A 25,428-nucleotide genomic window follows, 5' to 3' on the forward strand; every position below is an offset into this window, starting at 1 on the left:
AAACACAACTGAAAGACTCCACTCATACAGGATCAGGCAATATTTTGCTTGAAATTTCATATAAAAATGAATAGCCATTTTCTATCTCTTTTTGTCTCTTTCTTTTCCTTCTTTTTCCTGTTCTTTCACTGCCTTGTCCTCTGCTCCCCTCCCTCCATTCATTATTTACAACTGACAGTGGCAATCATAAGGAGCACTCTCCATCTGGTGTTCAGATGTACAGTTGATTCTGAATTATAAAATCTTTTATTAGCCAATTGCAATGAAATCATGCTATACTAAAACACAGTCAGTCAATCAATATATTTCTGTCATAATTCTAATGATGTTTCAATAGAAAGTATTTATTTCATATTAAGCCAGTATAAGGGCTAACAGAAAATATTTAGAGGTATAGATATTTGCAATTGCTTCTCCCTTTCAATAAAAATGATTCTCAATACAGCAATCAATTAAGCTAAACTTATACTTTTAAGCTATCCAAGTATTCATTCTCAGTTAGCAGGTTATTAATGTACTCAGTTTCTATATTTTTCCTACCTGATTATAGTAGGGGCCAGATTTGGGAGAGAGGGCTTTATTTGATCTCTCTACCTACCATCATGTTATCTTCTGTATCTTCCTCATTGAAAAACTTCTGACAGAGTAATTTAAATCCACCAGGCCAGCCTGTCTCTGGCCTCAGCAGCTTCTCAAAGTGGAGTTCTCCACTGATGTCCCAAACTGCAAGTGCATCCAAGCCCAACTTCAAAGTCAATTCCACTAATTCAAGTATTTGCTCAGTGCTAACCACATGCCAAGCACTGCAGAAGGCACTGGGATTCAGAGATCAATGAAAGCAAACATGGACTCTGCTTCCACAGGGCTTACATTCCAGGAAAGGAACACTAGCCATTAGTAACATATTAACAACAATCACTGGTTGGCACTGCAAAGGGCAGGGAATGTGGTTCTACATAGCACCTAACAATAGGATGGACTCAGAGGCATAGGGGAAGCTTCCATGAGGAAGCAAATGGTTAAACTAAAATCCGAAGGTTTAGTAAGGGTTAGCTAGACCAAGAGTGTGCTGAGAGTGAAGCTGGAGAGGAAAGATGGGGATGTTCCAGGCTTAAGGAGCACTGGGATATGGTGTCTGAGAAGTGAAAACAGTGTGGAGTGAGAGTGTAAGAGGGCTGGAGAAGGAGGAAGCTGGATAAAGAGGCATAGGCCCCACCTCCCACAGCTAGCAATGAGAAGGAATTTGGGCTTAATCCTAAGAGCAATGGGAAACCACTGACAAAGTTTAAGTAGAAGAGAGTAATGTAGCCAGAGTCACATTTTGAGAACATCATTCTTTGTGAAGAATTATTCACAGGGCATGTGGGTAGGCAGGGCAAAGTGGCTGCAGAGACCATTAGGAGATTATGATCAAGTTCCAAGCAGGCCACACAACCCACTTCTCTTTCCCTCCACTCTTAATCTGTAAAATAGGAATTACAGGGCCGGCGCCGTGGCTCAACAGGCTAATCCTCCGCCTTGCGGCGCCGGCACACCGGGTTCTAGTCCCGGTCGGGGCACCGATCCTGTCCCGGTTGCCCCTCTTCCAGGCCAGCTCTCTGCTGTGGCCAGGGAGTGCAGTGGAGGATGGCCCAAGTGTTTGGGCTCTGCACCCCATGGGAGACCAGGAGAAGCACCTGGCTCCTGCCATCGGAACAGCGCGGTGCGCCGGCCGCAGCGCGCTACCGCGGCGGCCATTGGAGGGTGAACCAACGGCAAAGGAAGACCTTTCTCTCTGTCTCTCTCTCTCACTGTCCACTCTGCCTGTCAAAAATAAAAAAAAAAAAAAAATAAAAAAAATAAAAATAAATAAAAAAAAAAAAAAGAAAAAGAAAAAAAAAAATAGGAATTACATTCCTTAATTCAAAGGGGTACAAGGACAGATGAAAAAACATGCAAAACATGGATTGTGAAAAAGAAACAATAATTGGAGGTTCCCTGGATTGTCTGGCCCAACAACTGTCATATTCTCTTATTAATTCTAAAGTTTCCTTTCCTTCTGTCAAAGTGTGGATTCAGTGCTTCCAGGGAAGTTCACCTCTGCCCTCCTGCCCCTCACAGTGCCCAAGTCATGGATCTTGCCTTCTTCCCTCTCACCTGTGTCCCATCTGGCTGTGCCTACTCAGAGGACTCGACATCTGCTCCCATTCCAAGGGTTGGAATAACTCTGGTTATTGATCCTGTCTAGAATGTCGGCCTCCTTCCACAACTCTAGTGCTGTTGTGAACCCCACCTCACAATGCCGGAGGAGCCCTGGTGGCCTGACTTCCTCAGAACTGGACCCAGCAGCTTGAGTTCTGTCCCATCTGGGCAGGCTTGGATGACAACTCCCTTCCTGTTCATCTCAACTGACTGCTGCCTGGACTTCTTGCCGCTGTGGAGCAGCAGGTTAATGCCCTGGCCTGAAGCACCAGCATCCCATATGGGCACCAGTTCGAGACCTGGCTGCTCCACTTCCAATCCAGCTCTCTGCTATGGCCTGGGAAAGCAGTAGAAGATGGTCCAAGTCCTTGGGCCCTTGCACTCGCGTGGGAGACCCGGAAGAAGCTCCTGGCTCCTGGCTTCAGATCAGCGCAGCTCCAGCCATTGTGGCTGATTGGGGAGTGAACCACTGGATGGAAGACCTCTCTCTCTGTCTCTGCCTCTCCTCTCTCTGTGTAACTCTTTCAAATAAATAAATAAAGTCTTTAATATAAAAAACAGAATTTGAATAAAAGCATGCAGTTGAAACTGTTCTCCACGGCCAGACTGATAAAATCCTGCTTTTGTGGCCAAACTAGTTTCCCCTGTCTGCCAATCAACTCTGAGTGCTCTGGTCTCAAGTGAAGTCCCACTTCCTTCCTAATTCCATTGCCTTTTTGCTGGGTTCTTAACTCATGACATGTATGTTTGTTAGATACAAGTATTATGAATATATTCCCCCATCTGTGGATGGCTTTTTCTTTGTTTGTTTTTTTTTTTTTTTTTGGCATTGCCTTTTGAAGAGAAGTGTGTTTTTGTTTTGTTTTTTAAGATTTTATTTATTTGAGAGATTTTATTTATTTGAGTTACAGACAGTGAGAGGAAGAGGCAGAGAGAAAGGTCTTGCTTCCATTGGTTCACTCTCCAAATGGCTGCAACGGCAGGAGCTTAGCCGATCCGAAGCCAGGAGCCACGAGTTTCTTCCTGGTCTCCCATGCGGGTGCAGGGGCCCAAGGATTTGGGCCATCTTCCACTGCTTTCCCAGGCCATAGCAGAGAGCTGGATTGGAAGAGGAGCAGCTGGGGCTAGAACCGGCGCCCATATGGGATGCCGATGCCAGAGGCGGAGGATTAACCTACTGTGCCATGGCGCTGGCCCAAAGAAGTTTTTTTTTTTTTTCCAAAAGATCTATTTATTTACTGATTTATTTAAAATGCAGAATGAGAGGAAGAGGGAGATAGAGAAGGGGAGGGAGAGAGAAAGAGAGAAGAGAGGAGAGGGAGAGGAAAGAGAGGTTTCCATCTGCTGATTTACTTCCAAAATGGCCAGGACTGGGCCAGGTTGAAGCCAAGAGCCAGGAAGTCAAACTGGGTCTCCCACATGGGTGGCAGGGGCCCAGGTACTTGAGCCATCATCTGATGCTTTCTCAGGCAGGAAGTGGGATCAGAAGCTGAACAGTTGAGACTAGAAGCAGTGCTCTGATATGGGATGCTGGCATTGCAAGTGGTACCTTAACTCACAGTAACACAATGCCAACCTTTAAAGAGAAGTTTTAATTTTAATGAAGTCTATCTGATTTTTCCTTCATGGTTTAGGTTTTTAGTTTTTCCACTGAAAAAAATTTTTGCCTAACCAAAAGTGAAAAAGAATTTCTTCTGGGGCAGGAATTTGGTATAGCAGTTAATATGCTGCTTGGGATGTGCAGATTCTTAGTCAGAGAGCTTGGGTTTGACTCTAGGCTCCACTTCACATTTCAGCTTCTTGCTAATGTACAACCAAGGAGGCAGCAAGTGATGGTTCAAGCACTTGAATCCCTGCTACCATGTGGGTGAACCAGATTGAGATTCAGGCTCCTGGCTCTGGCTTGGCCCAGCCCCAGCTGTTGTAAGCATTTCAGACTGATAATGGGTGGGAGATTCTCTCTGTCTGCCTTTCAAATAGATAAAAACAAATAGCTAATTTTTTTTAAAAGTCTCCTATGTTTTGATTAAGAAATTTCATCTTGGGGGCTGGCACTGTGGCGTAAAGCCACTGCCTACAGTCCTGGCATCCCATATAGGCACTGGTTTGAGTCCCAGCTATTCTGTTTCTGATCCAGCTCTCTGCTAATGTGCCTGGGAAAGCAGCAGGAGACGGCCCAAGTGCTTGTGCCCCTGCACCCATGTGGGAGACCTGAAGAAGCTCCTGGCTCCTGGGTTTGCATCAGCTCAGTTCCAACTGTTGCAGCCATTTGGGGAGTTAACCAGTGGATGGAAGACATCTCTCTCTCTCTGCCTCTGCCTTTTTGTAAATCTGCCTTTCAAATAAAATAAATAAATATCTTTTTTTAAAAAAGGAAATTTTGTCTTGGATTTTTAAAAAAGTTTAGGTCTCGGATCCCTTTTATTATTATTTTTTTTTTGTGTACTGTATGAATAGAGGTTAATTGTTTTTATTTAGTATGTGGCTATCCAGTTGTTCCAGTACTATTTGTTGAAAAGATTATCCTTGCTCTATTGAAATACTTTGGCAACTTTATTGAAGATTGACTGACCATATACATGTGGGTCTATTTCTAGACTATTGGTCTATACAGTTATCCTTGCACCAATGCCACATCGTCTAGATTACAGAAGCTTTACAGTAAATCTGGAAATCAAGGGGTATGAATCATCTTTGTAATTCTTTTAGAAAATGTCTATACCTTTTGCTTTGTAATGATTTGCAGCTTTATGTAGGAAGAAGTGACATCTTTCAAAATTGAATGTGGTATCTCTAGCTATTTAGTATCATGAACATGGTATCTCTATCTATTTAGATGTTCTTTAATTTCTCTCAGCAGTGTTTTCTTTCCTTTTTTTTTTTTTTTCTTTATTTGACAGATAGAGTTAGACAGTGAGACAGAGAGAAAGGTCTTGCTTCCATTGGTTCATCCCCCAAATGGCTGCTATGGTCAGTGCTGCGCCGATCCAAAGCCAGGAGCCAGGTGTTTCTTCCTGGTCTCCCATGCGGGTACAGGCGCCCAAGCATTTGGGCCATCCTCCACTGCCCTCCCGGGCCACAGCAGAGAGCTGGACTGGAACAGGAGCAACTGGGACTAGAACCCGGAGCCCATATGGGATGCCGGTGCTGCAGGCAGAGGATTAACCTAGTGAGCCACAGCACTGGGCCCTCTCAGCAGTGTTTTATCATTTTTCAGTGTGTAGGTTTGACACATATTATGTTGAATTTATCCTTAAATATTTTCTGTATTTCTATACATTGTCAATGGAATTATTCTTCCAATTACTTGTAGTGAGCTATAAAAATATATGATTGAGATTTATATGTTGGCCCTGTATCCTAGACCCTGCTATCTACAATCTAGTAGTTTCAGAACATCCTTTTGAATTTTTCTTGAATCCTGCATCATCAGTTAATAAGAGAGCTTTACTTCCTGCTTTCTAATCTACATGCCTTCCTTTTTCTTCTTCCTTTATTATACCGGTTATGGCCTGTGATAACATGTTGAATAGGCTGGTGAGAATGGATATCCTTTCTTTTCCTGATCTTAGGGGGAAAATACTTAGTCTTTCATCATTAATTATGATGGTACTTGTAAATTTTTAATAAATACCCTTTATCAGGTAAAAGAATTTCTGTTTGACTCCTTATTTGCTGAATTTTTATGACATATGGTTAAATTCTGTCAATATGGAGAACTGTGCTGACTGAATTTTGAATAGTCAACTGACTTTTCATTACAGGAATAAACCTTAATTGTTCATGGTACCTTGTTCTTATAATATGTTGATGAATTATTAATTAAACAATTTTTTTAAACTGACTTGAGAGGCAGAAGGGTGGGGGTAGGAGTGGAGAGAGAGTGCTCCCATCCATCATTTCACTCCCTAAATGTCCCCAGTAGCTGGGGCTGGGCCAGGGATAAAGCCAGGAGCCAGGAACTCAGTCCGGGTCTCCCATATGGATGGGAGTGACTCAATCACTTGAGCCAACACCATTGCCTCAAAGAGCCTGCATCAGCAGGAAGCTGGAATCTGGTGTCAGAGAAGAACATCAAACCCAGGCACTCTGACATGAGACAAGGGTATTTCATCTGTTATCCTAACTGCTAGGCCAAATGCTTACTCTTGGATTACTAAAATTTTGGAAGTTTTTTTTAATTAAAAATTATTTATTTTCACTTTATATGCAAGGCAGAGAGAGGCAGAGATCTTCCATCCACTGGTTTATTGCCAAATATCACAACAGCCAGGCTGGGCCAAGCTGCAGCAAGGAGGCTGGAACTCATTCTGAGTTTTTCATGTGTGTGGCAGGGACCCAAGTACTTGAGTCATCCTCTGCTGCCTCCCAAGGTGTGTACCAGCAGGAAGCTGGGTTGGAAGTGCAAGAACAAGGACTTGAACCAATATGGGATAAAGGCATCCCAAGTGGCATCCTTCTTACCTGCTGTGCCAAGCCTGTACCCCAATAGAGTTTTTATATCGATGTTCACCAATATCTTACATTATTCAAGGGTCTAGATACTTAAGTATAATATCTTTTAATGTCTCTAGGATGTTTACTGATGACCCTTTCATTCCTGATACTGGTAGTTTGTGTTCTCTCATTTTCTCTTGACCAACCCAATCACTGATCTTACTGATCTTATTAAAGTACCATCTTATGGACTCACTAATTTTTTTCTTTTGTTTACTTTTTATTTTATTGATTTTTGTTTTAATCTATATTTTAAGTTAGCATCCCTAATCTGAAGGTTTAAAATATAAAATGCCCTAAAATCTGAAATTTTGAGCACTGGATTAAGGATGCTCATCCAGTAAAATTTATACAAGTACTACAAACAAACACACACTCACACACACACACAAATCATGGGCCAGCATGGTGGCATAGTAAGTTAAGCCTCTGCCTATGACACTGGCATCCCTTATGGGCACTGGTTCATGTTCTGGATGCTCCAGTTCTAATCCAACTCCCTGCTAATGGCCTGAGAAAGCTGCGGAGGATGGCCCAAGTGCTTGGGCCCCTGCACCCTCGTAGGTAGGAGACTCGAAAGAAGCTCCTGGCTCCTGGCTTCGGACTGGCCCAGATCCAGCTGTTGCAGCCATTTGGGGAGTGAACTAGCGGATGGAACACCTCTCTCTCTCTCTGTCTCTTCCTTTCTCTTTGTAACTCAGCCTTTCAAGTAATAATTTAAAAAAAGGAACTGAAATGCTTCTGGTACCAAGCATTTCAGATAACCCATCCTGTATTTCCTTCCTTCTACTTACTTTGAATTTAATTTATTATTTATTTATTTGAAGTCTCTTAAAGTAAAACTTACATCATTGAGTTAGGATCTCTCTTGTAAACTAATAAGCATTTAAAGTTATAAATTTCCCTTTAAGCATTTCAGTAGGCCTGTCTTCTATCGCCCCCTCCCCACCCCTGCCAGATAGTCTGTAGCAGTCTGCCAAATGTTTACAATATCCTAAAATGGTCACAGGACTACAAGTGTGTCTTACTCCCAGCAGAAGCAGCGTGGAAGGTTGTACCATGTCAGGACCCACAGCTTAGCCTCTTCCTTGTGATGGATGCCAGTTATGATTTGCTGACTTTTCATATTTCTTACAGTTCAAAGGACTAACAATGCACACATAAATCAGTTTCAGATCAATCATGTCACAAGTTGTTCTTTTCCACACTAAAAGTTAACTTTTTCTTTCTTATTTGATACTTTACATGGCTTTCCAATCAACATTATCTCAGGTAAGTGTAGTAAGACTAAAAAGTGTTACAAAATACCTTCAATCCAATCAAAGACAGAAACAAAGATTGTATTCCCTTGGTGAATTCCTGAACAAGATGGCTGTAACAGTTTTCCGGTGGTCTGCTTATTAACTCAGATACCTACAAAAGTTAACAGTATACTTTGTATTATTATAAAAATAAATAGTTGTTCATATAAAGATTTTACTTTACATCAATATTATCCAGCTAAGGGGAGACAAAAAATAAAAAGGCAAAAGAATAAGAATTCAACAGGTATCCTCACAAAAAAGCAGACAGACAAATAGGGTAAATACTTGTTCACTGTCTGAAATATGTACAGATTGCTCTCATTCTTAATCATAAAGAGAAGGAAGGGTCATTTAAAGGAACACTGATAACTTTAAAAGATGGTCTTATAAAAGGGCTAGACCAAAGATCAAGGAAAAAGAACACAAAACCCACCAACCAACCCAATTTAACATTACCTGTTGCTTGTCTTTTTCTTGCAAGATAAGGATACTCTCTCCAATAGTATCTATTCCAGCACGGCCAGCTCTACCAATCATCTGTTTATATTGATTTCTCTTTAAAAACTCCTTAGCAACATAGGGAGCTCTTAAAATAACTCTGTGGAATTCATGGAATTAATTCAGAGGGATACTTAATCGACAGCAATAACACCTACTCTAAAATAATTTCATTATATCTATGTGCTATTAAATTTATGACATGTCAACTCAAAATGAAAAGTAACTACCATGTACCAAGAATCTATGATACACTAGGTTTTTTATGTACATTACTGTACCTCTTACAAAACTCTTAGCAATAACACGAGTATCTCTTTTAGTTTATTTATTTAAAAGTTCTTATGAGTTCCATCATTTTTTTTTTAAAGATTTATTTATTTATTTATTTGAAAGAGTTACACAGAGAGAGGAGAGGCAGAGAGAGAGAGAGAGAGACAGAGAGAGGGAGGAAGGGAGGGAGAGCAAAGGGGGAGGTCTTCCATCCACTGGTTCACTCCCCAATTGGCTGCAATGGCCAGAGCTGCGCCAATCCAAAGCCAGGAGCCAGGAGCTTCTTCCGGGTCTCCCACACGGGTACAGGGGCCCAAGGACTCAGCCCATTTTCTACTGCTTTCCCAGGCCATAGCAGAGAGCTGGATTGGAAGTGGAGCAGCTGAGTCTCGGATGCCCATATGGGATTTTGGCGCTTCAGGCCAGGGCATTAACCAGCTGCGCCACAGCACTGGCCCCTATTTATTTTTACAAAGGAGTTACCTGAAACTCAAACAAGTGGCTTACCCCAAACCACAAAATCAGGAATGGCAGGTACCAGGATTTGAACTCAAATCTGACTAGCTACAAAGTCTATCGGTTTACAATAAAGGTCTTCAAAGATTTTATTTTTATACTAAAAAATGAAAAATCTGACCATGTATCAAGGCATGCATATTTATTTATGCATTTATATTATTTTGAACTATATAAAATTGCAAATTTCAATTCTTTTTGATCTACAAAAAGGATGATTTCAATCTTCCTCACATACATACAACTCTGTATTAGTTTTCCTATCCAAAGGAAAGAGAAACCCTCTGTCATCTACCTGTAGTAATCAACATACTCCTTTATTCATGAATCCCAAGTCAATCAAGATTACTAAACACTTGCAAAAAAACTAACCACATAAAAACAAGAACATATAGAATAAATGACTGACAGATAATACAGGAAACCAAAGAGAACTTTTAAAAGTTTTAATCAGTATCTACAGAAAATTCCAGAGTGGTACATCCATAATATGAAGGGAAGGTAGACTATATCAAAGAAAAAGCAATAAAAGAGTTCTGAGAAATGAAAAAAGTTAAAAACTCATTTAAAAAATTAACGGGATAAATGAATAATGAATGAACATAGTAAACAGATACAGTTAAAAATGGATTTTGTTATATGGAAGGTAAAGTTGAAGAAATCACATAGTTCAAATAGAAAAGTGTGAAAGAGATATACAAGAAACCTTAATTTCAGAGGCTTCAACCATAACTGAAGCTAAAATGTAGAAAACAGAGACAATGGGAAGAAAGAAATAATTGATGAAATAACAGAAAAAAATTACTGTAAGTTAAAGAAAGGCATAAAGTATTAAATGAAAGCATCCATCCATGGATAAAAAGTAGGTGAGTTGGGATTATGGAATTACACTTCCTGGGTTAAAACCTTATCTTTGAAACTCATTTGTTGGGTGTTGAGTAAGTTATTTAACCTTCCATATCTCAGTTTTCCCTTCTGTAAAAGGTGGGTAATAACACAAGAACTTCTTTACAAGGAACTCTGAGAACTGGAAAAATCTATGTCTGTATAGCTACTTTTATATAGAGAGGAGGGAAAATGTAACAACCACAATCAGCATTATTACACACTATGATGGAATTTTTTTTTTTTTAATTTTTGACAGGCAGAGTGGACAGTGAGAGAGAGAGAGACAGAGAGAAAGGTCTTCCTTTTGCCGTTGGTTCACCCTCCAATGGCCGCCGCGGTAGCGCGCTGTGGCCGGCGCACCGCGCTGATCCAATGGCAGGAGCCAGGTACTTATCCTGGTCTCCCATGGGGTGCAGGGCCCAAGCACTTGGGCCATCCTCCACTGCACTCCCTGGCCACAGCAGAGAGCTGGCCTGGAAGAGGGGCAACCGGGACAGGATCGGTGCCCCGACCGGGACTAGAACCCGGTGTGCCGGCGCCGCAAGGCGGAGGATTAGCCTAGTGAGCCGCGGCGCCGGCACTATGATGGAATTTTAAGGTTAATGAGAGACGTCTAAAGGTTCCAGAGAGGAATGAGCAGCAAACCCGGACAAAAAGATGAGCAACATTGGCTCCTAAAAGCCATGAACAGTGCAGCTGGTTCTCCATACCCTGGGGTTCTATAATAAGGAATGAACCAAATGTGGATTAAATAGGAAAACAAATTATGTGAGTATTCTACATGTACAGAGGACTTCTCATCATTATTCCTTACACAACATAGTATGACTATATCCATGGCGCTTACGTTACCTTTGGTATCAGAATTAGTCTAGAGATGATTAGTATATAGGAGGCTGTGCACAGGTTATATGCAAATAGTACCCCACTTTAAATAAGAGACTTAATCATCTGCTGTTTTGGTATCTTTGGGATGGGGTAGGGGTAGAACCAATCCTCCACAGATACCAAGGAATGACAGTCTGCAAAAGAAAAAAAAAATGAAACTAGAATTTTTTCCCTTGGAAAGTGTTAACAGTGTAAGAAAAAATAAAGACACCTTCACCTCTTTAAAGACAACTTTTTCCCTCCAGTGCAAAGTTTTAAAAATAATTCCTCAAGGATGGTAAAACAAAAAATGAACCATGTAAGATGCAGGAGAGAAGAGGCAGCAGTAAGTAAAGAATCAGTAAAATTAACAGTTTAAGTTTAAATAATTATTGACCATAAGATAAAAGAATTAAAAATCTAGAACTAAAATTCTAGGAAATTGCAACACACACAAACAGTACAGGAGAATATATCAATTCTTAGTTTCTTGTTACGTTCAGGAGAGAACAGTCATTGATTTTACTGTGATAAAAAATTGACTGTAGGAGCCAGCATTGTGGCACAACGGGTTAAGCCGCCACTTGCAATGCTGCATTCCATATCAGAGTGCTGGTAAGAGTCCTGGCTACTCTGCTTCCAGTCAGCTCCCTGCTATTGCACCTGGGAAAGCAGAACAGGATGGCCCAAGTAGTTTGGCCCCTACCACTCATGTGGGAGACCAGGATGGAGTTCTCGACAACTGGCTTGGCCTGGCCCAGATCTGGCTGTTGCAGCCTTGTAGGTAGTGAGGAAGCAGGTTGACGACATCTCTCCCACTCTCCCCACCCCTTTCTTCATCTCTCTTTCTCCTTGTTGCTCTGCCTTTCAAATAAATAAATAAATCCATTTAAAAAAACATATCATAATGTCCAATATGGGAAGCAGTCCACACAGCAGACTCCTAGAATGACATTTGCTGTAAATAACACTGACCTCAGAATCAACCCTTAAGGCTTCCTGGTCTGTCTGAAAGGCCTGTGAGAGCATTTCAAGCATGGAAAGCCAAGATTCTATGGCAAAAAATATCCTACATAAAGGATCTCTGTGAGATCTCAGTGGAAAGAAGGGGCCATCAAAGAAAGGAGGAGAGAACATTTACTTTGCTTATGGCTGTGTCCAAATATGGATGGAGTCTATGGTTACTAAAGGCTTCCATAGCCTTGGCAGCCCATGGCAAGAGCCTCAGGTGATCACTGATGTTATAAGACTGTTAATTGTTAAAGGAACAACAGAAGTCACTGTGCACTTACTCCCCATGTAGGAACTCTGTCTTTAATGAGTTGTACAATGAGAATTAACTGCAAATCTTGTTCTCAGAGTGTACTCTGTATGTTGTGTGTGTGGGGGGGTGCAAATTGTTGAAGTCTATGCTTAACATGGAGTTGGTCCTCTGTATATAAAATCAAACTAAAAATGAACTATAGTGAAGAACAGGATGGGAGAGGGAGAGGGAGAAGGAGAGGGAGGTCAGATGGGAGTTGGGGTGGAAGGGTGGGTATGCGGGAAAGAACCACTATATTCCTAAAGTTGTACCTATGAAAATGCATTCATTGAATAAACACTTTTTTTAAAAAAAATCTATCATAATTTAACATTTTAAGAGTAACCACTGGACTAACAGAAAAAGGATATAAAAATTTAATTTTTTAAAATTGTTTTAAAAATGAAAAAAGCTAATCAGTGATAGTAATTGAAAATAAGGTCTTCTGCCATGTGTTCCATCATGTGCACGTGGGCAGTTGGTCACCCACCTCTATGAATTTATTTTCTCTGAATAAATTCAGCCTGGCTGTAAATTCATACACTATCTCCTCTCTACCTTGCATCTCTTTTCCTAACATTTTGGTGCCCCATGTGAGGGGGCACCATTCTGCAACTCTTTTCCTAACATAGTAGGTTAAGCATCTGCCTGCGGCACCAGCATCCCATGTGGGCACCAGTTTGAGTCCTGGCTGCTCCACTTTTTTTTTTTTTTTTTTTTTTTTTTTATTTATTTATTTTTTTTTGACAGGCAGAGTGGACAGTGAGAGAGAGAGACAGAGAGAGAAAGGTCTTCCTTTTGCCGTTGGTTCACCCTCCAATGGCCGCCGCGGTAGCGCGCTGCGGCCGGCGCACCGCGCTGATCCGATGGCAGGAGCCAGGTGTTTATCCTGGTCTCCCATGGGGTGCAGGGCCCAAGGGCTTGGGCCATCCTCCACTGCACTCCCTGGCCACAGCAGAGAGCTGGCCTGGAAGAGGGGCAACCGGGACAGGATCGGTGCCCCGACCGGGACTAGAACCCGGTGTGCCGGCGCCGCTAGGCGGAGGATTAGCCTATTGAGCCGCGGCGCCGGCCAAGGCTGCTCCACTTTTGATCCAGCTCCCTGCTGATGGCCCAGGAAAGCAGAAGATGGCCCAAGAAAGCAGCAGATGGCCCAAGTGCTTGGTTGCACATACGTGGGAGAGTTGGAAGAAGCTCCTGGCTCCTGGCTTCTGAAGGACCCAGCTCCAGCTGTTGCGGCCATTTGGGGAGAGAACCAGTGGATGTTTAACAAGTGACTCAAAAGTTTAACTTGTGTACAAAGTATAGCATACCCGGATGGTTATAGACAATAGGTTATTTTGCTTGGTTGTTTTAAAACAAGGCCTTTTCTTTATAAAAATAAATGTTAGTTTGTAACTGGCCCATTTCTAGCTTCTGTACCTCTGCTTGCTTGATAATGGCCAAGGCCACCAGACTGTGGTTTCTCCTGTCTTCTCCCGGCTGCAGCCACAAGATAACACAGGCAGCACCAAGATCAGTGATGCCATGCTTGACCCCAATCAGGAACAATTGAATAACTGAATCATTAAATTTTTCAATAAGGTTATAAAAAACCTGACTGATTGGCTAACTGCTTCTCGCTTCTGTATGCCTGCTTTCTGCTTGCACAAGCCCACACACATAATCAAATGTCTGATAAAAAGTAGGTTTTCCCTTTAAAACCCCCCCCATCACTGCAACTCGGGGCTGTCTCCTCTGGACTTCCTCTGTGAGAGTGCAGTCGCCAGCTAGCTAATAAAGACTCCTAATTTGACCCCCCACCCCCCCAAAAAAAGAACAGAACAGGAAAAGAAATGCTTAGCACAATGAATAATCAAAATACGAGGCTATAAATTTACCTAGCTAGTAGGCAAAATCAAACGTGAAAAACAAAGACCTATTATTGATAAAAGGTATAATTCAACAATAAGATATCTGAGGTAAATCTATCTAAATGACTTTAACATATACAAAGAAAAAACTAGGAATAAGAAGAGGAGAAATTGACAGCTTCATAATTAAAATGAGAGACTAATATAGCTCTTTTTTTTTATAATTATTTTATTTATTTGGAAGTCAGAGTTACATAGAGAAGGACAGGCAAAGAGAGAGAGAGGTCTTCCATTCCGCTGGTTCACTCCCTAAATGACCACAATGGACAGAGCTGAGCTGATCCGAAGCCAGGAGCCAGGAGCTCCTTCCAGGTCTCCCACACGGGTACAGGTGCCCAAGGACCTGGGCAATCCTCGACTGCTTTCCCAGGCCATAGCAGAGAGCTGGATCAGAAGAGGAGCAGCCAGGACTTGAACTGGCGCCCATATGGGATGCTGATGCTGCAGGCTAGGGCTTTAACCCTCTGCACTACAGCGCCGGCCTCCTAACATAACTCTAAAAATGACAGATCAGCCGGTGCCACGGCTCAATAGGCTAATCCTCTGCCTGCGGCACCGGCATACCAGGTTCTAGTCCCGGTCAGGGCGCTGGATTCTGTCCTGGTTGCCCCTCTTCCAGGCCAGCTCTCTGCTATGGCTCAGGAGTGCAGAGGAGGATGGCCCAAGTCCTTGGGCCCTGCACCCTCATGGGAGACCAGGAGAAGCACCTGGCTCCTGGCTTTGGATCAGTACGATGCGTCGGCCGCAGTGGCCTTTGGAGGGTGAACCAACGGCAAACAGGAAGACCTTTCTCTCTGTCTCTCTCTCTCTCACTGTCCACTCTGTCAAAAAATTAAAAAAAAAAAAAAAAAAAAAAAAAGATCAAGGGGCCTGTGCCATGGAGCAGTAGGTTAATCCTCCACCTGCAGTGCTGGCATCCCATATAGGCACCGGTTCTAGTCTCGGCTGCCCCTCTCCAGTCCAGCTCTCTGCTATGGCCTGGGAAAGCAGTAGAAGATGGCCCAAGTCCTTGGGCCCCTGCACCGGTGTGGGAGACCCAGAAGAGGCTCCTAGCTCCTGGCTCCTGGCTTTGGATTGGTGCAGTGCCGGCTGTTGTGGCCATTTGGGGAGTGAACCAACGGAAGGAAGACCTCTTTCTCTGTTTCTCCCTCTCACTGTCTTTAACTCTAACTCTCAAATAAAATAAATAAAATCTTTAAAAAAAAAAATGACAGATCAAGGCATCAGAACCAGTGAAGAAATAGAGATTATCCCACAGCTAACAACTATGATCTCATTGAGATATCTACAACTTCATACCCAAAAGAAAATCCATATGTGAGGGGTCTACAAAAAAAGATCACAGAAAATGCATTTTAATTATGCATGTATTTCAAACTTTTTTTTTGCACCAAAATAAGCTTACTTTTTAATTTCATTCTCCTATGAACTTTTTGAAGTACCTTTGTATTTTTACCCTCATGGGGGATTTATAAAATTTGACCATTTAATAGAAAAACCCATAGTCACAAATTACAAACAGCAGAAATCAGTTGTTAAGGCCTATAACTTTGTTTTTTTGGTAAAGATTTATTTATTTATTTGAAAGTCAGAGTTATACAGAGAGGAGTAGGGGAGAGAGAGACAGAGAGACAGAGAGAGGTCTTCCATCCAATGGTTCATTCCCCAATTTGCCGCAACGGCCGGAGCTGAGCTGATCTGAAGAAGCCAGGAGCCAGGAGTTTCTTCCAGGTCTCCCACGCGGGTGCCGGGGCCCAAGGACTTGGGCCATCTTCTACTGCTTTCCCAGGCCATAGCAGAGAGCTGGATCAGAAGTGGAGTAGCCAGGTCTTGAACTGGTGCCCATATGGGATGTCGGCACTTCAGGCAAGGGTGTTAAACTGCTGTGCCACAGCACCGGCTCCCCCTCCTTTTTTTTTTTTTTTTTTTTTTTAAGATTGTAGGCCTATAACTTTGGTAACAAATGAAAAGGTAATGAAGATTTTCCCTAAAAAAAAGATAATAGGGGCTGGCATTGTGACATAGTATGCTAAGCCTCCGACTTCTGCACCGGCATCCCACATGGGCGTGGTTTGTATCCCACTGCTCCTCTTCTGATCTAGCTCTCTGCTATGGCCTGGGAAAGCAGTGGAGGATGATGCAAGTCCTTGGGTCCTTGCATCCGAGTGGGAGACCCGGAGGAAGCTCCTAGCTCCTGGCTTTGGAATGGCACAGCTCCGGCCGTTTTGGCTATGTGGGGCGTGAACCAGCAGATGGAAGATCGCTCTTTCCTTCTAACACCAAGAAATTTACTAATATTTTTCATTAAAGGAAATAAACCAAAGTTTTCAGCAAATGCTGAAAAAAAGCTGATAAATTTTCATCCACTGCTGAGAGAGTAAAGTCTGAAGCCTGGCCTAGTGTTGTTTATCTCTTACCTTCGAGCTGGCAGGTTGACCCCTGCTGCTAGGGTAGATGTGCAGGTAAACAGACAGAGGACGCCTGAGGAATAGGCCTCCTCCAGAAGCCTCCGTTCCTCGCTGGTTAAACCACTGTGGTGGTAGGCCACTCCAAAAGGGATAGTGTGCTTTAAAACAGGACACAGTGTGCCACTGCTGATGCTCTTCAGGTTCTTAATCACCTCATCTTTTTCTTTCTCCCTGTGCTTCAGATATTCCCTAGGAAGAAGATCCATTGGAGATGTGAATCCTGGATCTGCCAAAGTCCTGATTTTTCATCTTATTAGATCATGGAAACATTCTTCTTGGAAAAAAAAAAAAGTACTACTTTAATTGATAAGGGTATACAAAATGTACTTAGAATTTTGATTCTAACTTCATTAACTATTAGGCAGTCTCTCATTCTTTTTGCAATTTACACAGAGCCCTGAGAAAACCTCATCAATGCTTAGAAAAAAATATAACTGTTCATATAAATATAATCCTCTGCATATTATTTCAGAAGGTTTGTAGACTTTGTGAAGTTCATTCCTATTCTTCCTAAGAATTCATGCACCCTAGGTTTAGATCCTTGCTCTAGAGTCATTTGATTGTTTATTCTCTACCACATAAAGTCTTACAGAAAATGGTTTGCTTTATTTTAAAGCACACATTTTCCTGTCTGAAAATGGTAACACATGTTATTATATCATCTTACATGCTAAAATGCTGCCTTACACTAGCACTTTGGAAACCACAATAACACCCCACAATGTCTCCATCACTTAGCCGCTTCATGTCCCACTACTTTCAATTATCCTAAGAAAATGAGTTAGTTACTGAGAATGCTTCAATGATAATTTCATTAGGTTTGTTTTTTTTTTTTTTTTTTTTTTTTTTTTGACAGGCAGAGTGGACAGTGAGAGAGAGAGACAGAGAGAGAAAGGTCTTCCTTTTGCCGTTGGTTCACCCTCCAATGGCCACTGCGGCCGGCACATTGTGCTGATCCAAAGCCAGGAGCCAGGTGCTTCTCCTGGTCTCCCATGGGGTGCAGGGCCCAAGGACTTGGGCCATCCTCCACTGCACTCCCTGGCCATAGCAGAGAGCTGGCCTGGAAGAGGGGCAACCGGGACAGGATCGGTGCCCCGACCGGGACTAGAACCCGGTGTGCCGGCGCCGCAAGGCAGAGGATTAGCCTAGTGAGTCGCGGCGCTGGTCTCATTAGGTTTTTATAATAGAAAATGTCACTATAAAGGCAGACCACCAATTACCAGATAAGTAATTCCTTCATTTTATCTCAAATCTCTGTATCTTTGTGCCATTCAACAAATTCAATTGTATTTACTTTGTTAAAATTGTATTTATTAGCCGGCGCCGTGGCTTAACAGGCTAATCCTCTGCCTTGCGGCGCCGGCACACCGGGTTCTAGTCCCGGTCGGGGCGCCGGATTCTATCCCAGTTGCCCCTCTTCCAGGCCAGCTCTCTGCTATGGCCCGGGAAGGCAGTGGAGGATGGCCCAAGTGCTTGGGCCCTGCACCCGCATTGGGAGATCAGGAGAAGCACCTGGCTCCTGGCTTCGGATCAGCGTGATGCGCCGGCCACAGCGGCCATTGGAGGGTGAACCAATGGCAAAAAGGAAGACCTTTCTCTCTGTCTCTCTCTCTCTCACTGTCCACTCTGCCTGTCAAAAAAAAAAAAAATGTATTTATTATTTTTACTTGAGAGAGAGAAAGAGAGAGGAGCAATCTTCCATCTGCTGTTCACTCCCCAAATGCTTGCAACAGTCAGGCTGGCGCTGGGCTGGGGCAGGCCAAAGCCAGAAGCAAGGGACTGAATCTAGGTTTCCCACGTGGGCAGTGAGAACTTGAGCCATCACCTGCTTTCTCCCTGGATGCATATTAGCAGGAAGCTAGAATTGGAAGAGGAGTTTGGATTTCAACCAGGCACACCAATACACTAGGCAGGCATTCCAAGTGGTATAATGTGCCAAATGCCTACCCCTATTTTATTTTTTCAAATTTCATTTATTTATTTGACCGGCAGAGAGATAGATATAAAGACAGAGACAAAGTCAGACAGAAAGAGCTTCCACCTGGCATACCCCAAATGCCTACAAAGGCTGGGACTGGGTAGAGCTGAAGTCCAGAACCAAAAATTCAATCAAGGTGTCCCACAGGGAGGGACCCAGCTACTTGGCCATCACCACTGCCTCTTAGACACTGCATTTGCAAAAAACTAACATCAGGAGCAGGGGCCAGGTTTCCTCCAACACAGGCACCCATGCTGATATGGGATGCAGGCATCTTAACTGCTAGGCCAAATGCAGGACTGGGACGGGAGGTGGAGGATGACTAAATTAGAATCCCAGTTAACAGTCTGTGAAGAGTGATACAGTACTAGTTAAGGGGCCAAAAAGATGCCTGGAAACATGCTAAAATCTTACATGGGACAAACAGATGCAGAAAACAAGAAACCATACTTAAAGTCACTTTATACTTATCTCTGAGTATGACAAAGCCAATACTAAACACATAACATTCCAAATCAATACATTTCTTAATTACTTAGGAGATTAAACTTAAGTGTAAAGGTTACTAAGAAAACAAAAGTAGGGAGCAGTTTTGTGGTGCAGCAGGTGAAGCCACTGCTTGCAATGCTGGCATCCTACATGGGTAGGCCAGTTCGAGTCCCAGCTACTTCACTTCTGATCCAGCTTCCTGCTAACATACCCGAGAAGGCAGTGGAAGACAGCCTAAGTACTTGGGCCCCTGCCACCAACGTGGGAAACCCAGATGGAGTTCTAGATTCCTGGCTTTGACCTGGCCCAGACACAGCAATTGTGTCCATTTGGGGAGTGAACCCATGGATGGCAGGTCTCTTTCTATCTGTCTCCCTGTGTGTCACTGTGCCTTGCAAAACAACCAGTATTTAATTAAAAAGTGATTATAGTGATTAGTCCTTGGACTATCTGAGCCAGTGGTTCTTGACCTTGGCTGTAACTTGGACTTGCCTTGGGAGGATTACAAAATGAGGTTTGAGTTTTACTCCCAGAAATTCTGATTTGATTAAGATGTAGGCTGGACACTGAGATTTCTAAAAGCCTCTGAGTTGATTCTGTGCAGTTAAGGTTTCAAATCACTGATTTAAGCCATTACATTAGCATTCTTACATGCGACTTTAGAATTTTCTTCTGAAGAGGCTGGCATAGTGGTGTAGCGGGTAAAGCCGCCGCCTGCAGCACTAGCATCCCATATGGGATCCAGTTTAAGTCCTGGATGCTCCACTTCCGATCCAGCTCTCTGCTATTGCCTGGGAAAGCAGTGGAAGACAGCCCAAGTGCCTGAGCCCCTGCATTCACATGGGAGACCCAGAAGAAGTACCTGGCTCCTAGTTTCAGATTAGCCCAGGTCTGGCTGCTGTGGCCATTTGGGGAGTGAACCAGAGAATGGAAGACTTCTCTCTCTCTCTCTCTGCCTCTCTGTAATTCTGCCTTTCAAATAAATAAATTTTTTAAAAAAAGAATTTACTTCTGGTCTTTGTCATATATGAATTTTCTTTTAGAATATCTATTTATTTACTTGAAAGTAAGAGTTACACAGAGAGAGGAGAGGCAGAGAGAGGGAGAGAGGTCTTCCATCCGGTGGTTCACTCCCCAGTTGGCTGCAACAGCCAGAGCTGCACCAATCCAAAGCCAGGAGCCAGGAGCTAGGAGCCTCTTCTGGGTCTCCCACACCGGTGCAGGGGCCCAAGGACTTGGGTCATCTTCCACTGCTTTCCCAGGCCACAGCCGAGAGCTGGATAAGAACTGGAGCAGCCATGACTCGAACCGGTGCCCATATGGGATGCTGGCACTGTAGGCGGTGGCCTTACCCACTACACATATGAATTTAAAAATACTTTAAACTGATATAAAAAATTTTACATGTTTATAGCGTATTGTGATATTTCCATACATGCATATATTGTACAATGTTCAAGTCACAGTAAACACATATTTACCATTTTTTAAGGTGAAAACACTCAAAATTCTTTCCTCTAGTTTATACACACACACATACACACACAGGAAGAGTGGTAGAGGTGGGCAACATGTAAAAAGAGAGAAAGAAAACATCTCTTATCTACAGACAGCCTACAAAGCCCCAGAACCCCAGAACCAACTAGAACTTAGTGCCCTTTGGTTAACCTTTCCCTGTCTCCCCCTCCCCTCTTCTCACCCCAGATTCTGGTCACCATCATTCTACTTTCAACTTCTATGAGATAATTTTTAAAATATTACATATGAATGAAATCATGCAGTAGTTTGTGTCTTTCAGTGCCCAGCTATTTCACCACGTGTGAATTTCATGGTTAAACATTCTTTTTTCAAGGTCAAGTCCTTTAGAATTCAATACAACCACTTAATATCAGATCTGTAATAAGTAATCAGTACTGTTTCAGTGAAAAGAATGCAAAACCTGAGGTTCAAGATAAAAATTAAACAGGACAAAATTTTTAAAAGATTAACATACTTGCTTAAGAATTTGCATATCATTTCTGCTACGTTTTCACAATTCTTCTTAGTGGGACAAAAAACCAAGCAGGAATAATTGGGAATAACTTCTGTCACTAATGCTACCAAATGATCAGGATCCATCTTTTTCAGAGTGTCAGAGTACTGCAAACAGTAAGATATAAGAACAAGGCAGTTAGTAACCATGAAAGCCTGCCAACTTTTTGCCAGTGTGATTAGAAGCAAATCATCCATAATTCTGAACTATCATTTAATAAATCTGATCATTAAAAAAGACAAAACTTACATTAAACATCAAAATGTTAACTCTCACTTTTTTGCTAGGTTATTAAGGTTTTGTTAGGTATATTTAGTTTAAAAAACAAATGAAAGAAAATTAAAGAAGTGAAAATAGTGTTATTAATAACATCACTACATGCCCATCTCCAGCAAAGCAGAACAAAAAAGCACGCCGAGAAAAACACAGATTGGACCTTATAACGGTCAAAGGATTGCATAAATAAGATATACTTTCTACTATTACTGATAATTTTCAAAAACATAGGTTTAACCATAGTAAAGGACATTTTTCAGAAGTAAAAAAAATATTTAGCACTGAATTATGAAAATTTTTCCAACTCAAAGCAAGCATAGGAAATCAACACTTAAAAAATAATGTAAGGGGCTGGTGCTGTGGCACAGCAGGTTAAAGCCCTGGCATTCCATATGGACGCCGGTTCTAGTCCCGGCTGCTCCTCTTCCGATCCAGCTCTCTGCTATGGCCTGGGAAAGCAGTGGAGGATGGCCCAAGTCCTTGGGCCTCTGCACCCACGTGGGAGACTCGGAAGAAGCTCCTGGCTCCTGGCTTCAGATCGGTGTGGCTCCAGCCATTGTGGCCAGCTGGGGAATGAACCATTGGATGGAAGACCTCTCTCTCTCTGTCTCTACCTCTCTCTGTAACTCTTTCAAACAAATAAAATAAATCTTTAAAAAAATTTTTTTTAAATCTTGCTTCCTTTAACTTTATTGAAAACAGATATAGGTTTAAGGTAACGTATCTTTATAGAATTCTAGAATTACCACAAAATCTATTTTTCTTTCTTTTAAAAAATTACATACTATTATAGGCAGAGAGAGACAGATACAGAGATTTTCTATTTTGCTTGTTCACTCCCCAGAAACCCACAACAGCTGGGACTGAGCCAAGTTGAAGCCAGGAACTGAGAACTCCATCCAGGTCTCCAAGTGGTTGGCAGGGACCCAATTATTTTTTTTTTTAACTTTTATTTAATGAATATAAATTTCCAGTGTACAGCTTATGGATTACAATGGCTTCCCCCTCCCATAACTTCCCTCCCACCCGCAACCCTCCCCTCTCCCGCTCCTTCTCCCCTTCCATTTGTATCAAGATTCATTTTCAATTCTCTTTATATACAGAAGATCAATTTAGTATAAAGATCTCAACAGTTTGCACCGACATAGAAACACAAAGTGAAACATACTGTTTGAGTACTAGTTATAGCATTAAATCACAATGTACAGCACATTAAGGACAGAGATCCCACATGAGGAGCAAGTGCACAGTGGCTCCTGTTGTTGACCCAACAAATTGACACTCTAGTTTATGGCGCCAGTAACCATCCTAGGCTGTCGTCATGAGTTGCCAAGGCTATGGAAGCCTTCCAAGTTTGCCGACTCTGATCGTATTTAGACAAGGTCATAAAAGACAGAGTGAGGATAGTAACCAATGATCCTAAGAGTGGCATTTACCAGGTTTGAACCATTATACAGCATTAAGTGGGGAAGAGGACCATCAGTACGCACAGGTTGGGAGTAGAGCCATTGGTGGTAGAGTAGAGGTTATGATTACAAAGGAATGAGACCCAAGTGCACTAGACAGGGCCTAGAACAAAGGACAGAGTCATTATTAGAGGAGCTAAGAAAGGTGCTGTCTAAGCTACAATTAAGTTTTCTGATTGAGAGGCAAATAGAACCTGATAGAAAAGGGACCCAATTATTTGAGCCATCACCTGCTGCCTCCCAGGGTATGCATTAACAGGAAGCTAGAATCAGGAGTGAAGCTTTTTCTTTGAAACCAGGCACTCCAATTTGGAACGCGAATACCCAAGCAGCATCTTAACCATGAAACCGAATGCCTGCTCTCCTCTCGTTAAAAACAAAACAAAACAAAACAAACAAACAAAAAAACTTATATGAGAAGCAGAGAGAGACACACAGAGAGGGGGACACAGAAAGAGCTCCTAGCAACTGGTTCACTCCCCAAATAGCTGGGACTGGACTGGGCTAAAGCTGGGAACTAGAAACTCCATCTACCCATGTGGGTGGCAGGGACCCAACTACTGAAGTCATTGTTACTGCTTCCCAGGGTCTACATTAGCATTAGCAGGAAGCTGGAGTCACAGCTGGGTATCAAACTGAGGCACCTCTGGTATGGGATATAGGTACCTTTTTTTTTTTCTTTAGGATTTAGTTATTTATTTGAAAGACAGAGTTACAGAAAGAGAGAGATCCTTCATCTGCTAGTTCACTTCCCAAATGCCCACAGTGGCCAGGGCTGGGTCAAACTGAAGCCAGGATCCAGGAGCTTCATCTAGATCTCCCATGTGGATGCAGGGGTCCAAACACTTGGGCCATTCTGTGCTACTTTCCCAGGAGCATTAACAGGGAGCTGGATTGGAAATGGAACAGCCAGAACTCCAACTGGCACCCATGTGGGATGCCAGTGTTGTGGGTTAACTTAACTTGCCCCAGGATGTGGGCATCTTAACCACTAGGTCAAAAGCCATGTCTCCCCTTTCTTTCATTTAGAATGTAAAACATTAACATTTCACATAGACATTAACAGTTTATACACCATGAACTACATGGCCCACAAATGTTACTGCTGAATGAACAAACATTGGAGTCTTTCCAAATGTTCTCAGTTCACAGAGCATCAAGGCCAAAAGAAATACCTAACAGTTTTTAAAATTAGGTAGTTAGGTCCAAAAAAGTAAACAAATATGAACTTCCTCCCAGCTTATTAGTCATCTGAATAATAACACACATCAATTGAGTGAAAAAAATATTTTTATCTCATCCTTAAATAACACAGCAGCTCACTAATGGCATATGTGCACAAGCGGGTCCTGTCTTTCAACCTTTGGGATACGATTGGACCCAATCACCCTTTTCCATCCCAGAATGATTTTTCACATGGTATTTGATTATAGTGACTGCAAAAACTTCAATTTCACAATGATATGATGTCACAGAAAGGAATGTGAAATTGCAAACTCACTACCTTGAACTAAGTTGTTTTTATGATGTCCAACAGATGTCAAGCATTAGCTGTTTCTCTTAAATATTTGAACTATTCCGTGGTACACATGTGAATCTTCCATGGCCCTCCAGGACACCTTGGCACAAAGTCTGGGAACTTGGGATTTAAGATGAACAACATTACCTTATAATTCAGGACACGTGAAAAAGTCATGCCATTCTCAGCCTTGCTGTCAACCTCATATATTCTATCATTTAGTTTTAGATATTCTTTCAGTTCAACCTTGAATTAAAGGACATTTGCAATTAATATCACATAGGAATTGCTCTTTCTATAGTTTCAAAGACAATAAAATATACTGTAAAAAGTGACAGAAAAACAAAGATTTTACCTTATCTGACATGTAAAACATGCTTCAAGTTAAAGGCTATTGATTTACTATTTTTCTTTTTTTTTTTCTCCTTTTTCCCTCCAAATCAAAATAGAGATTAATTTCCTGAAATTTACTCATACAATTTTTATTTAATTAATTTGAAAGGCAGAGAGAGAAACAGAGATCTTCTATCCACTCATTTACTTCCCAAATGCCAGCAATAGCTGGAACTGGTCCAGGCCAAAGTCAGGAGCCTGGAGGTAAATCTGGGTCTCCCAAGTGGGTGGCAGAGACCCAAGTATTCGAGTCATCACTGTTGCCTCCCCAGGGTGCACATTAACAGGAAACTAGAGTTAGACACAGAGCCAGAACTCAAACTCAGGCACTCAAATTGGGCATATGGGTATCCCAAAAAGCATCTTAATTGATTTGCCAAATGCCCACTCTCAATACTTTTGAATTGAGAAGTCAAATATGCTAAAGGGAACCAAATATGTCTGAAAGAAAACTTGGTTACTCTCAAAAATTATTCTCCACAGGTAGTTTGTGTATATTATAAGCTACTTTCAAATAACTATATATTACTATGGTTTACTTTCTTCAAGCATTTTGTTACTGAACAG

General features: G+C 42.2%; 1 protein-coding gene across 5 annotated transcripts in view; it reads right to left on the reverse strand.

The window, feature by feature from the left end:
- HELQ (helicase, POLQ like) overlaps positions 1 to 25,428 on the reverse strand; it is a 69,117-nt gene that overhangs the window by 28,678 nt on the left and 15,011 nt on the right. For all 5 annotated transcript variants that reach the window (XR_009866643.1, XM_062199893.1, XM_062199895.1 and 2 more), the window contains 5 exons: positions 24,616 to 24,714; positions 21,169 to 21,314; positions 16,658 to 16,897; positions 8,439 to 8,580; positions 7,987 to 8,091 (listed from right to left, as the gene is read on the reverse strand). Coding sequence is in view for 4 of the 5 variants with exons in the window: in XM_062199893.1 (XP_062055877.1) it covers positions 7,987 to 8,091; positions 8,439 to 8,580; positions 16,658 to 16,897; positions 21,169 to 21,314; positions 24,616 to 24,714 (732 nt within the window). In the remaining variant the exon portion in view is untranslated. The remainder of the gene's footprint in view (positions 1 to 7,986; positions 8,092 to 8,438; positions 8,581 to 16,657; positions 16,898 to 21,168; positions 21,315 to 24,615; positions 24,715 to 25,428) is intronic.

The sequence above is a fragment of the Lepus europaeus genome, chromosome 8 (assembly GCF_033115175.1).
Source record: "Lepus europaeus isolate LE1 chromosome 8, mLepTim1.pri, whole genome shotgun sequence".
In the NCBI taxonomy this organism is placed as follows: Eukaryota; Metazoa; Chordata; class Mammalia; order Lagomorpha; family Leporidae; genus Lepus; species Lepus europaeus.